Genomic DNA, 14,261 nt, shown 5'->3' on the forward strand with positions numbered 1-14,261 from the left:
TATTAAAGAAATTCTGTTAGTGATCACAGTTATTCTTAAGGTTTAGGATGTTTTGACTACTGAATATTTTATCCATAATATTGTACTCATGTGATTTAATCAGAGAGATTTTGTCCACAAAGACACAAAGGCCTACAGATTTAAAATATAATGTAAACTTAAGTTTCACATATGTATCTACAGACAGTATAATTAGAGAGCTGCTAAGTGCTAACACAGCATCAGATTTCTAATATGTTGATATAATTCAGATCTATTATTGATTTAATGGCTGATTTAATCATGTCAAGCACTGTTTTGATATCAGATGTTGATTTGACAAGATTTGCGTGCCTTTGTTTAGGATAAATGGATGATATGGAGGATTATGTGTTTGGTTTATTTGAGCACGTTGTGTACTTGTTCAATACATTTTGCTGGGAAATTACAGAAGGATAAAGAAGCCTTTGTAGCCCAGACTAAGGTGTGACAACTAGCCCCACTCCCTACAGTAAAAATAACTATAAATAACACATAACCAATTAAATTGTTAGCTAATACTGTAGTTATCTAATTATTAGAGTTAGTATTAGTCAAATAACTGGAATGTTGTCTGTGAACGTAGGTCTGTTGACAGTGTAATGTGAGCCGACAGAACTACAGCACCCACAATGCACCGCGAGCCCATTGGAATTGAGGAAAGACGCATCCAGGACATCGACTCATAACTCGCCACTCTCCTACACATTTACTAGTTCACGGCGATTTTTGCTTCTCGACGGACCAGCTTGCGACAGAATTCAAGCGCAGACTTTCTTTTTGTACACTCAGACATCTGAATTTACTTATACTGAACGAAAACCTTCCATTAGAGAAGATTAGTGTTGAGTCGAAGTGGATTTTCACAGCTAGCCTTCAGCTACGAAAAAAAAAACAACAAACCCGGAGCGCGATTTGTTATTTTTTGACAGACAAAACTCCGCATATAAACAACCAAACAACCTTTTTTACTTTCATGGACGACGAAAAAACACACTTATAATGCTTTATAGCTTACAACACATTTTATTTGATCGAAAATACTCTCTTTTTTGAGGACATTGTCATTTCCCCGCTAAGCTAGCAACTCCAGACAAAGAAAGAAAAGCAGCTTTCATCGCCTCATCACATCTTGTCAACTTTTCGCCCTTTTTGATTCCAGTTGTGTAGAAATAAAGCAGAAATGGCCCGTCAGAGCAGTGCTCAGGTCGCCAGCTCACAGAAAGCTTTAATGCTGGAGATGAAGTCTCTACAGGAGGAACCAGTGGAGGGTTTCAAGATCACTTTAGTGGATGAAGCGGATCTCTACAACTGGGAAGTGGCGATTTTCGGACCCCCAAACACTCACTATGAAGGGGGCTATTTCAAGGTAAGGGTTGAGGTTGGGTTTTAGGGGGTAAATAAGCGTTATTTTTAGGAACAGATGGCTATGGTCTATATTTAGATCTGGAACCAGCTCTGGATAACTGCATCTCTTTATGTGTCCCCTTGTCTGTTTTCTTTAGACGTATTACGATATAATTGAGGTTTTTGATTGATTTAAAGCCTGGTTATGATCTCATGTCTTGTGATTTCCATCAGATGTCGGTTTAATGAGATTCTGGGGTCTTTGTTCAGGATAATAGGGCTCATTTGTTTGGTTTCTTTGTTCCTCATTGACTCATTGTCATTCTGATAGATGCAGGGTGAGATGATTTACATGACTTTGAACAAACAATATTATCAATATTACAATTAAATGTTCTTCATCATTCTTATGTACTTTAAGTTTGCTGTAAGCTCATTACTGATTCAAAAGATTTATTTACCAGCTATTGTTAAAATAATTTATTGCAAAAGTGTTTGTGATAATTTCCAATTCTGCTGAATGCAAGCGTCTATCAAAACTGATTGATTAAACTTTAAAAATGTCATATTCATGACCTTCCAAACACTTATTAGGGCCTCGCGTATTTAGTATTAGTTGTTGACATCACGTTTGACCTGTATTTTTTGTTTTGTTCTTTGTGGCACCACAAGTTATTCCTATTATGATAATTATAAAAATAGAGTAATGACAGCAAAGGATCATTATGTCCCACCTCATTCCATCAGAGCAGACAAACCTGTTCATTCACACCAGTCTGAATGCTTTATAATTAATGACCTAATAATGTCAGAAGCTTTATTGAATTATTCAGCATCATGTTAGTTCCTCTCTGGATTGTAAAGGAAGGGCCTGGACTGTTGTGTTGGATTTGAAGTAGGTCAATGACTTTTCATGTCTTTGTTTACAGCGAAAGCAAAGCACTCACACACACACGTACAGTGGGTTTGGCAGATACAGCGGCGTCACTGTTCACTGGAGTGTCAGGATATGAGCTTGTGTTGAAACTGAACTCTCGAGTTTGGCAATGCCCGAAGGCATGGTATTCAAACCAGTAAATGCTCCCTGCTTTGAGGATAAAACAGGCGGTATTTGCATGATAGAGACTTGCTTCTCTTTGTTTGAAAGGGGAATTTTTTTGCACCGTTTGTCAACTGTGTTAAAGCTCTCTTGAGTATTATGTTGGCACATTGTCAAGATCTTGTAGTCAGCCAAGAACCTGAAACCACTTGTGCCTAACTTGTCTGGAATATTTAGTTACAGTAGGCTACATGCTTTCTTTGAAAGGTCAGTTCACCCAGAAATGAATATTATGTAATTTGTTCACTCTCATGTTGTTCCAATCAGTACAGCTGACGTTCGTCTTTGGAAGGCAAATGGGGAAGTGCTGATGAATGCTGTTGAACTGCCAAAAGGCACCATAGAAGTCATCCGTATGACTTAGACAAGTTTAGGATCAGTGAGATAAAAAAAAAAAAATACTTTTATGATGTATTAAGTTAATCAAAAGTGACCGAAAAGACATACATTGTTACAATTTCTATTTAAAATACATTTTTGAACTTTCTGTTTATCAAAGAATATTTCCACAAAAATATTAAGCAGCACTGTTTTCAACATTGGTAATTATAATAAATGCTTCTTGAGTAGTAATCAGCATATTAGTATGATTTCTTAAGGATCATGTGACACTGAAGACTGGAGTAATGATGCTGAAACTTCAGCTTTGCATCATAGGAATAAATTACATTTTAAAATATATTCAAATAGAAAACTGTTATTTTAAATGGTAAAATACTATTTCACAATATTACTGTTTTTACTTTATTTTTGGTCAAATAAATGCAGCCCTGTTGAGAAACATAAAACACAAAATAATCTTACTAACCCCCAATTTTTTATCTTTAGTGTATGTGCTGTATTTAAGATATTTAAAAACCATATTGGCTAGTTGCTTTGTGAGAGGAATGGAAAGAAATTGAAGTAAATTTTCACTGAAAATCTGTCTCTCTAATTTTTAGTAATGCATATAATAATGTCATTTGGAATCATTGGTGTTAAACCTGACATGTGTCTTCACTTACCGTTTTTTAATAAGAGCAGCAAATGGATTTTGAGTGCTATGGTGGAGACGAGCAATTTCAGTGAATAAAGACTTAGCTTTTGTGTGAGGAATTGAACAAAATTGATCACATGGCTTCTGTGACTATAAAGCCATATGGACTAAAACCAGTTTTTTATGATGTTATTGTCTATTTTTGGGGCTCAACAGCATCCTTGTTTACTTTTTATTGTATGAGTAAGAACAGAGAGTATATTCAGGTTTAGACTTCTCCTTTTGTGTTCAATGGAAGAAAGTCATACAAGTTTGGAATTACGTAGATTTGAGTAAATGACCATATCCTAGTTGAACTGTTCCTTTAATATAGTGATTTCATATAATATAGTTGAATGCAAATGTCATTATGTCCACTTCCAGTAGTAATCAGCCTAAAATGTTTCAAGGGCAGTTTTGCCACGAGACTTGAAAATAATTAGGTCTGTATTGAATTGAGGTAGAGGGCATATCTCTTGCGTAATGGATGTTTAACCTAGTTGTTTTCGTGCCAAAAAATGATTTGCCCCACTTCCTGGTTATCCAGCTCTCTGTCCATTTGTGTGTTTTCTCTCATATTTTCCCTCCTGTCCATCTGCACTGTTCCCCTGCAATGTGATGCATCTCCAATCCTATTAAGAGCAGCTGTCCTGGGCTCACCCTGAGACCGAATCCTCCAAAGCTGCTGTATAAGAAATCTCTCTGCGGTGTACCAGCTGACGGCACTGTGATGTTGATCGTTTTGAACTTAGTGTTTGGCTGCATTGTCCAGCAGGACCAAAATGAGTTTTTTCAGAGCGGTGGAAATCTGCAGAATGTTTTTTTTAAAACGGTAACTGTGTTAAATATAGCTGAGGGTACTACAGTGTTTAGAAGCTTTTACTTTAGAGCTTTTGGTGTGGACCCAAGTCCATTTAATGTCAGAGTTCGGTGGCTGTGAAAGCTGTTTTCCAGTACAGGTTGCGGTTGGAAAATGGGGATGCTTAGGGAGTGCAAAGGGTTTTGTTGAAAAGGTTAGAGAAAAATAGTATGCACATAATAATAATTTTAAATAATATATATATTGTTCTGCTTTTTAAAGAGTGGTGAGAAATCATCAGAATAATCAGTCATTTTATTCTGTTGACACCCATAGTTTTTTTCCCTTCAGGTTTATACCAATAAAACATTACAATATTGAGAGGTTGAAAGCAACTTAATGGAAACTTACATTTTTCAAATAATATTTTACATATTTGTATCTTCTTTTTTCTTTTCTTTTTTTTTTACAGTATGATCTTTATGTATAAACACACAGCTGTTGATTCATATTTTAGGAAGAGGGTCCCTCACAAGGGGATAGCCTAGTCATATTTGGGGTCTCAAAAAATGTAGTCATGCATGGTAGCTTGTCTCTGAATAAATTGCGTTTGGAAAGCAGCTCGCATTTTTCACATCTCTTCTGTGACGCATCAATTGCAGACAAATGTGAATACAATGTGAGAGACCAGTGGGTGAGTGAAAACTAAACATAAAATTGCTTTATGTGTCTCTGTCTTTAAATTAATTCAGTAATTAAAAAGTTTTAAGGATAAAAAAATTATCTCTGCTAATGCTGTATTAATGCTAACTATATAGGGAACCCTTACTTACACGTTACTATAATATTAAAGGTTAACAACAGAGCCCAAACTATTAGCCTAAATTCAGTTTCTATTTATTTTTAGATATAATAATCAACACCTAAATAACATTGTATGCAAACATGTAAACTCCACATAAGGCAGGTTTTGCATTAACTTATAAATTTAATTCTAAACTCCCAATTTGTTGTTGAAATATAATCATTTACACACTGGCTGTCATTTTCATGACAGATATTTTAAATATGTTTTTTTTTTTAATCATTTTATTTATAACAGTTTTTATACAAACACAAAACAGATCAAAGTCTACCCCCCCCCCCCCCCCCACACACACACACACACACACACACACACACACACACACACACACACACACCAAAACCCACACCAGATAAGAGTGAGAAATTTACACCTTAAAGCCATACTTAATCAAACTTAAAACATTAACAATGGAGTGAAGGGATAAAAGAGCGAAGTTATCCATATTACATATGTGCCCAAACATATTTCAACGCTTAAAAAGATACCTAAGGAAGGGGCCCCAGATTTTATCACATTTTTTAGAAGCATCAGCTTTAGAAAAACATGACAGATATTTTAACCATACATTAAATAATCAAGACATCACTAACAGGTTAAGTAAAATATAATGAATACATAAGCTAATATAGTGCATATATTTAGCAAAAGAGTTGATTTCTCTAGCTGACTAACAAGCTGTGGACACTGGATGACTTGCCTGAGGTAAATGTAATGCCACATGGGATATTGTTTACAAGCTGTTTTACTGATGTCTTTCTGCCGTTCAAACACTGACTGAGCGATTACTCGAGATATAATGTGTTTCAGTTGGGCGGGGCGCATTCGTTACGCCATGAGAGTTTCTGTTTGGTTTAATATCGTTACACCTCTATAGTCAATTTAGCCATAATACTTAAATATGCATAGGACAAAGTTTGTGCTGACGTTTGTTTTTGTCCTGTTTTGCAGGCTCGCATTAAGTTCCCGATCGATTACCCCTACTCCCCACCCACGTTCAGATTCCTCACCAAGATGTGGCACCCCAACATCTATGAGGTAAGAGGATTGTTTCAGCCCTCACACTGTGTACTGTGGCACGTGGCTTGTCTGTTGTGCTTCCTCATTTCCTTCAGTTAAGCCCTGGATTAATGCACCAGGCAAACATGAACCTTTGTATCTTGGCTATTGCCACTGAACAGTTAGGAACAGATATTATAAGTAACACATTATTTGAACTCTTGATACAATTGAATATACACTCAAAAAATTAACTTTTGCCTCTTGTTAAATTTAATTAATTAAAATAAGCAAAAGTAACACAATTGTTTAATATTTTGTCACAGCTTAATTTAATTGTGTTCAGTCAACCTAATATATTTAAAACTGAAGTTTACTTAATTAATTTGTGTGAAAACTACATGAATCATTTTTGTTGACAACTACCTGGGCAGTGGATCTGTAGTTCCCAGCATGCTTTGCAAGGGACTGCATTAGGAGGGTAAATTTAGGGATTAAAGTGTTATTTTATGTGTTTTTCTGTAAATGGAAAGATGTTGTTAGTTAATGTTAGTGTTTAATAATGTTAGAAACTTAGAAGACTTTCTGTAATGTTTTTGAATTTTGTGGTTACCATTATGCAGAAGAGTGGCGACTGTGTTTAGTTTAGGGCTGTGGGCACTCAGTATACTCTATACATGCATTAAACCTCATTTGCAGACCTGCATAAGTAATATTCAATATTACTCTGTAAAAAGTGGTTTTAATTAAACTGAACACTAGTAGCTCCTATCATTGGAAATAACTGTAGATTCAAATTAGCTAAAATTATAATGTTGGCGATTTTGGGCAGGGAAAAAATTAAATGTAGTCAACCTGACAAAACTTTATCTAGCAGGAATGACTAAATTAATTTAAGTGCATACAACAAGATTACAACAAATCATTTCAAACAAATTAGATTTTGTTGGAAAAATGTAATTCATTTTTGTGGAAAAGTTTTCCTTAATTTAATTAAGTTCGTTCAACAGCTTATTTTTTTGAGTGTAAATGGCTGCAGTGTGTTAAATGGGGAAAATCAGATTTTTTGACATCTTAAAAATGAGGAAGAACTGTAACTCTCATCGGCAAGCACCAACAGGTGTGGTTCACTGAGCTGCAGTTCAGACCTGTGTGTGACCTGGAAAACATCAAGTCATGTTGTGTAGGTTGGAAATTATAAGCATAACAATAGCAAAAACCACTTCACAGATCTGTCAATACCCTTCTGCGTCAATTTTGCATCATATTTTAATTAATGCTGTTATATTTGGTACATGTTTCTCATACCAAAAGATACCTGGTAGATTTGTAGTTTGTGCGAAAATGTAAAAGATGTTACAGTTGGCCCTCCCCTGAAAAGTGTCAGTAATTTGTGAAAATGTATATCGCAGGTAATGTGTGTGAGGTGTGCTGGAGACATGATATCGTGACAAGCACTTGTAGTGAAGTGTAGGCAGCTTGGTTGATTAAAATGGGCATTATTATATTTTTATGCACTGCCAGCATGTGTTCTGCTGTAAATGTGCTGTAACTGTATGTTGTTTAATGTTGCCAGGCAATGTAACAACTTGCCACAATAATATTGAATTCAACCGCTGTGTCTCTATTTTACAATGTCTTTAAATGGGGCTTTATGTAGAATTCAGAAACCCTTGTTTTTAGCGACACCGGTGGCCGTTAATTGAACTGCTGCTAGCAACTTACTGCTCATTCTCGCGTTCATTCACACGTAACTTGCATACAAGAGACTGAATTAGTGGTCGACCGATATATCGCCAAGGCCGATATTTGGCATTTTTGAAATATCGGCATCGGCCGATAAGTTTTTCTGATTGGCCGATGTGTTGAAAGCGGGACTTTTATTTTGACGGCGCTCCGGGCTTTTATTTTGATGGGCGGCGCTGAGAACGGCAACGGCAGCTCCTCAGATCAAACAGTGCTCACTCACATTCTCCGTCTTCATTAATTTACGATCTCTGTCAGTCATATCTAATACTTGAGTATAATACAGAACTGGTAAACAAAGTAAGTAAATGGGAACTTATGCGAAGTAAGTAAAGTAAAGCGTTTGCTTTTATATTATTTGTAACAGAAAAGGCAAACAATCAGGCTAAAATACTTTCTCATTTGCCCTCAACATTCAGCAAATGCGCATCTACGTCATTTAAACAAATCTCCGAATATCTAATAAACATTTAAATTCACAAACCTTGCAGATTTAATTGAATCCAACTGTGATATCTTGTGAAGTGTGCATTACTGTCTGCGAGTGACGGTCGGTCCGTGCGAAGTGAGTGAATGCGAACAGAAGATCAGCTTCACGGGAGACGCGATCGAAAAACTTTAAATCCTTCATTTTAAAATATGCTGATATATAACCAGTTGCCAACTGTGTCATATTCATATCGTTTTCACTGTGCTGTATGTAAAATTAGCTCGAAGGGGGTCTCGCCTAGGGTGTAATTCAATGTAGAACCGCCACTGCGGCCATCGGCCACCCTGCTCTCCAAGATATCGGCATCGGCCATCAAAAAAACAATATCGGTCGACCACTAGACTGAATGTGGCTCAGCGCCCCTATATACCCATGGCAAAGTTCTTTTGTTCTTCGCTTTGAACTAAAAATAGTTGGAAATGCCTTTGCAGGAACATCCCGACGCCATACACGCGCAGAGAGCAACATTTAGATGAATTTGTAAATATGTGCTATGTGCTTTTCTCTCAATAACAAAATAAACACAACAAAAATGACTGCGGTGAAGCGGTTGAAGGGAAATTTCTATTTAGCTTAAAACATTTTTTTTTTTTTTTTCAGTTTTAGTTTGTTCATTTTAGTATTTTTCACTAAAACTTACAAAACAAACAAAAAATGCCTCAGCAACTAACTTAAAGCCGGCATTAAATACAATTAATTAGATTAAAAACAGTTTATTTCAGTTAACACTTAACAAATTATTTTTAGTAGTTTTAGTTTTAATTAATACAGATTAGTTCATTTTGAACTGAAGTGTTGCATAATGTGAAGCAGCTGTTTTTGGAGCCAGATGTATCTTTGATTTGTTAACAATAATGTGATTTTTATTTTAATTGACTGGATTGTTGGATGATTATTTAAAAACTGCATTAATACATGGTAATCTATTTATATAAAACATTTTTGGTGGAATTTACAGGAAGTATAACTATAATGTGACACACAGCATTACTGTGAGTGATATAAAATGACTCTGATTTAAGATGGTGGTCATACAGCCTACCCCGTGCACCAGTATATTTCCTCGTGTTGGATATATATGCAGTGCATGCACAAGGCTTTTCAGAGTTCTGCAGAGATCGTCCTTCAGTTTTGACTGGCTTTTTCTCCTTATCTCCCTTTCACATGCCTCGCTGTGACTCTGAGTACTCACAGAAACAGCAGTGGTGTGGAGGCGAGGGCTTCACTGAGATGCTGCTTTTGCTTCATGAAAGCATTATGATTGTGTGATTGATTTGAATCTCTGCGTGTGCTTTCACAGAACGGGGACGTGTGTATCTCCATTCTGCATCCTCCAGTAGATGATCCACAGAGCGGAGAGCTTCCCTCAGAGAGGTGGAACCCCACACAGAATGTCAGGTATGGAGTAATCTCTAAAGGTGATGATACACAGGGCAACTTTTTGAGCAATGTTGCTGGGTAATCTTGCCGAGCGATTGTTTCTTGGGCACTTTCCCATTGAAAATGGGCAATACATTTCTGTCTGGATAATTTAGATCGGTCGTGGGCCCTGTGTCTCATCTGGTTGCCCGTTGATGGCAACATTGCCCGAAAAGTTGCCCTGTGTATCATCACCTTAACAGCCAGATCTGTTTGATTATTGGCATAAAGTCTTGTCCACATTGCAGCCTTTTTCCACAAATAAATGTTTTGGTTTTTTTTACATTGTGTGCTGTGCAAATTAATTTCCCTACAGGGATCTACAGGCTAGATACAGGCTGTCTCAAAGAGTGATCATGTATTTTCCCCACTAACAGAATTATAGGAAGGGTGGCCAGGATGGTTTTGTGTTCATGAGTTTCATGTTGCTTGCCTTAAGGAAAGCATCTCAGTGGAGATCTGTGTATTTGTGCGTTTCCTCCCCCGAGTCTGATCTCTATTCTAGTTAGTCTGGTGTTTTGTTTCACTGGGCTTTGTGCTTCAGTGGAAAAGCTAGTGTCTTCCTGGAAGCTCATGTTAATCATTTGTGTTGTTGTAGAACACCTGTCACTGTACACAGAGAGACGGGCATATTTTGACCCCACACTGAATGTTGCATGGTTTACATTATCAGAACCCAGTGTTCACCCCGCTCGGATGTAGCTTGTTGTTTTTAGTGACTTATTTTGTTTGAGTATAAAACAAATAAAATAAAAAAATAATAATAATCTGATACTGTATGTCAGAATATATCTATTAGTCTTTAACTAATACTCCTGCCACTTATTCTATTTAATGTATAGAAAATGTTTAATGTCAATATGTAAAGTGTTGAATATTGTCAAAATTTGGGAAAATATCAAGATGTACATTTTTGTAATGTGTAGAACTACTCTTATTTTATTTCTTTTTGACATATTAATTACACCACCTCAATATATGAATTATTATTATTTAATAACCATAATAATAGTGATACTATTTATTGTTATTATAATTATTAATGCTATTATAAATTTTTTTTACAATCTAAATTGTTGAAGAATTATTTTGGCCTGCATCTAATTGCTAACTTTAAAACACTTTCCTCATTTGACAGTGAATGGCTATAAGAGTGATTATGAAAACAGTACTTCAAAATAAGTTACTTTCCCAGTGAATACTGTTGATTCATTACCAACTTGGAAACTGAAGTTACTCTGTATCCCTATTGCAAATGTGAGGTCACCGGAGTAACTTTAAGTAATGCATAAAGACTGATCCTCTTGGCTAAAATCTCTTCACATCTTTAGGAGAATGTAGCACAAAGAAGCTCTAGGACAGATGAGCTTAAAGGTTAATGTCATTATAACATTGAGTGTCTGTGTGTTTCAGAACTATACTGTTGAGTGTCATCTCTCTACTGAACGAGCCCAACACGTTTTCTCCGGCCAACGTGGACGCCTCTGTCATGTACCGCAAATGGAGAGACAGTAAAGGAAAAGACCGTGAATATGCAGAAATCATTAGGTAACAAATTGTTGTAAAAAAAAAAAAAGAGAATATGGTCCCTTTAAGAGATCAGCTGTGTTTAATGTTTATTTGTTTAATGCGTGTTACATTTTGATGGCTCTGTCAGAAGATGTGGAGATAAACAACACTTTAGCCAATGGAAAACCCTTCGAAACAGATTTTGATTTATTTTCTGGATCAGCGGTGCCCTCCTGTGGTTGAATAAGTCACTGGAACATGATCTCCTCTTGGCAATCTCTCTATTGCATGTTCCAATTCATGTTTTCAGCCATCTGAGTTTGAACATTTGACTTGCATCAGATTTCATCCTTCAGGACATAAGTTGTTTATTTCTCTGCCTTGGCATCTTAAAACCTCAGGGCAACAACTCAAATGGAGAGCTTAAATTACATAAAATGTCAACATGTCCCACTGCCTAAGACAGATGAGTCTGACTCTGAACGTCATAGAAAGAGAAGCTACATGGTTAATATTTCAGCTATATAAAAATGAAGCTAAAAGGAACATTTTGAAAAGCAATGTCCGTACATAACATCAAATGTAAAAACGAATGGAATACATGTTTATGGTAATGTGTCCACAATTGAAGTCTAGCCTGAAGGTTTAAAAGCACAAATGTGAAGCCGAATATTCCTTCAGATCCATTAATGAGGTGTTTGTGTCTGTTACAGAAAACAAGTTCTGGCCACGAAAGCGGAGGCAGAACGGGACGGAGTGAAAGTTCCCACCACCCTGGCAGAATACTGTGTGCGCACGCGCGCCCCCGCGCTGGACGAGGGGTCCGACCTGTTATACGATGATTACTATGATGACGAGGACTTGGAGGATGAGGATGACGATGACGAGGACTGTTGCTATGACGAGGACGACTCAGGAAACGAGGAATCATGACGACATTCCCATTCCCACCTTCATCCTCGTCTTCATCAGCATCAGCCCAAAAGTTGAAGCGTCAAGGCATGCGCTCTGCATTTACACTCACTCAGATGGCCATTTTTGTTTAACTAAAGTCTTTGACTAAAATTCGATTTTTTTTTTTTTTTTTAATTTTAAAAAAAAAAGCATTATGTTGTTTTCCCTCCGTGTCATAATTGTGCTGGCCTTCAGGCTTTTCTCCAAGCTACTCTTTTATTATTTATTTGCTTTGCGCTTTCAGACAGCTCAGTGAAAGTTTCTTCAAAAAAGGGGGGGGGGGAAAGTGCTTGACTGAATTGAGGTTTGAGTGAGTGATTATTTGAATGAAGCTTTATGCTGAATAATGCTTACTACGTGAATTTCTTAGAGCTGATCACTTTGATCACCCACGCTTACTTTTTTGGCCTTCAAGCACATCCAAGCAATAAAATGCTTGGGGTCAAGGTTTGAGTTTCTGTTTTTATTCCCCCTCCGTTTGAGTAGAAATTACATTAAAAAGCCCTAAGCAAAATTAAAGGATGATGCATATTAAAACTGTTTTGCAATGGAAAAAAATCTAAACATTGCAAAAGAAACGATGGCCTAAATCCTACAATGTGTTTAAACTCCACACAATATTTAACTTATAGTGTCACTTTAAATTATTGCAATTGTGTATTTCTTCATTCCAAGATATAGAAGCTTATCAGAAAATCAATGTATTCGGGTAGGTTGGCAAGTCGATGTTGTCTTTTCTGTTGAGCTGAGTTTTAAATGTTTTTTAAGCAATGCTGATACTCCTGTGTTGTCCTCTTAAGTGAATCTTATTTAATCTTTTTTTTTTTTTTTGGGGGGGCGTGTTTATTTGGGATGTAGGGTGACTTTTGGACTAATGGATGATTTTTTTGTACCTTTTCTTTTGCATTATTGCTCTGTGAAACAACGCCACGTCCTCTGTTGTGATATCGAGATTGAAACTTTCCTTTACGCTGCCTGGAGGCTGGTGAGTGCTGGCGTCCATCTCACATTTAAATTTGAGCTCATACCGACTGACTCTCAGGATCAACCAATCTGGAAAAAGGAAAATCCTACCAACAACAAAGTGTTTTTTCACACCTGCAAGTCATCCGTTTTTTTTCAATATTGTTTTGAGGACAATTTACAACCATATCCCATGAGGATGAGATGCGCACGAGGAGCTGATTTGTCATTTTATTGACCTTTATGTATTTTTACGATTTGTTGGCCTATTTAAAACTGAATAAAGATCTTTATTAGAATATTTGCCTGTTTACTGTTAACTACTGTTACATTGTGTGACACATGTATTTTATTTGATATATATGTGTGCGCTTGCTTGTTTTCTTAATTTTCTCTCAGTTGTCTGTGCAGATCCCGGACGAGCCCCCAAATTGTTACGCTCTTAGGGTACATGACAACAAATACTAAAAACGGAAAAAAAATATTTTGCTTTTCGTGTACTGACAACAACGTTGTCAAAATGGTCCCGGTTCACACAGATCTGCGAAAATGACTAAAAACGCTGTATTATGTATTATTAAAATGCTGCATTAAACCTAACCTGGCCAATAGCTGGTGATGTAAAGAAACAATATGTGCCTATAGACTAAACACAAAATACGCACGCGCATGACTTCACCGTTTTCACAAATTCACGTCTTTGTTGTTTACAGGCAGACTTAACGGTATTGGTTTCAACAACTTGCACTTTGAATCCCGTTTTCAAAACTTTGTGTTTTCAGGTTCCCAAAACACAGTTATCGTGTAAATTAATAGCCAAAACGTTTTCCGTTTTTAGTTGAAAACCGTGTCGTGTAAACGGCCCCTCATTTACATTCAAGGGGAATGGTAGGAGCAAACAATAAAGGTTAGGGGAGACTTTGATGTTCCCGTCTCCAGATTCACGATACACAACACATTTTTATTCTCAGTAATGACACCCTTAAAGCGGTCTTTTATTTTGCACTACACTGAGAAAAAAAAAAATGGTGTAAGATT

The 14,261-nt window shown here is 36.6% G+C and overlaps 1 protein-coding gene across 1 annotated transcript; it reads left to right on the forward strand.

Moving 5' to 3' along the window:
• The first annotated feature begins 659 nt into the window (after positions 1-659).
• Positions 660-13,522, forward strand: cdc34b (cell division cycle 34 homolog b). The gene is made up of 5 exons (XM_084120768.1): positions 660-1,387; positions 6,095-6,181; positions 9,679-9,776; positions 11,211-11,345; positions 12,020-13,522. Exons 1-5 carry the CDS (start codon positions 1,202-1,204, stop codon positions 12,237-12,239), a joined length of 726 nt encoding a protein of 241 aa, XP_083976894.1. The 5' UTR covers positions 660-1,201; the 3' UTR covers positions 12,240-13,522.
• The last annotated feature ends 739 nt before the right edge of the window (positions 13,523-14,261 follow it).

The sequence above is a fragment of the Abramis brama genome (genome assembly GCF_963993115.1).
Source record: "Abramis brama genome assembly, chromosome: 7".
In the NCBI taxonomy this organism is placed as follows: domain Eukaryota; kingdom Metazoa; phylum Chordata; class Actinopteri; order Cypriniformes; family Leuciscidae; genus Abramis; species Abramis brama.

What these genes read in the sequence shown, in the direction of transcription:
- cdc34b (XM_084120768.1), top strand. Translation starts at nt 1,202, where the DNA reads ATGGCCCGTCAGAGCAGTGCTCAGGTCGCCAGCTCACAGAAAGCTTTA. An exon ending in AACCCCACACAGAATGTCAG is followed by an intron (nt 9,777 to 11,210) that starts GTATGGAGTAAT and finishes TGTGTGTTTCAG; the next exon opens with AACTATACTGTTGAGTGTCA. An exon ending in GAATATGCAGAAATCATTAG is followed by an intron (nt 11,346 to 12,019) that starts GTAACAAATTGT and finishes TGTCTGTTACAG; the next exon opens with AAAACAAGTTCTGGCCACGA.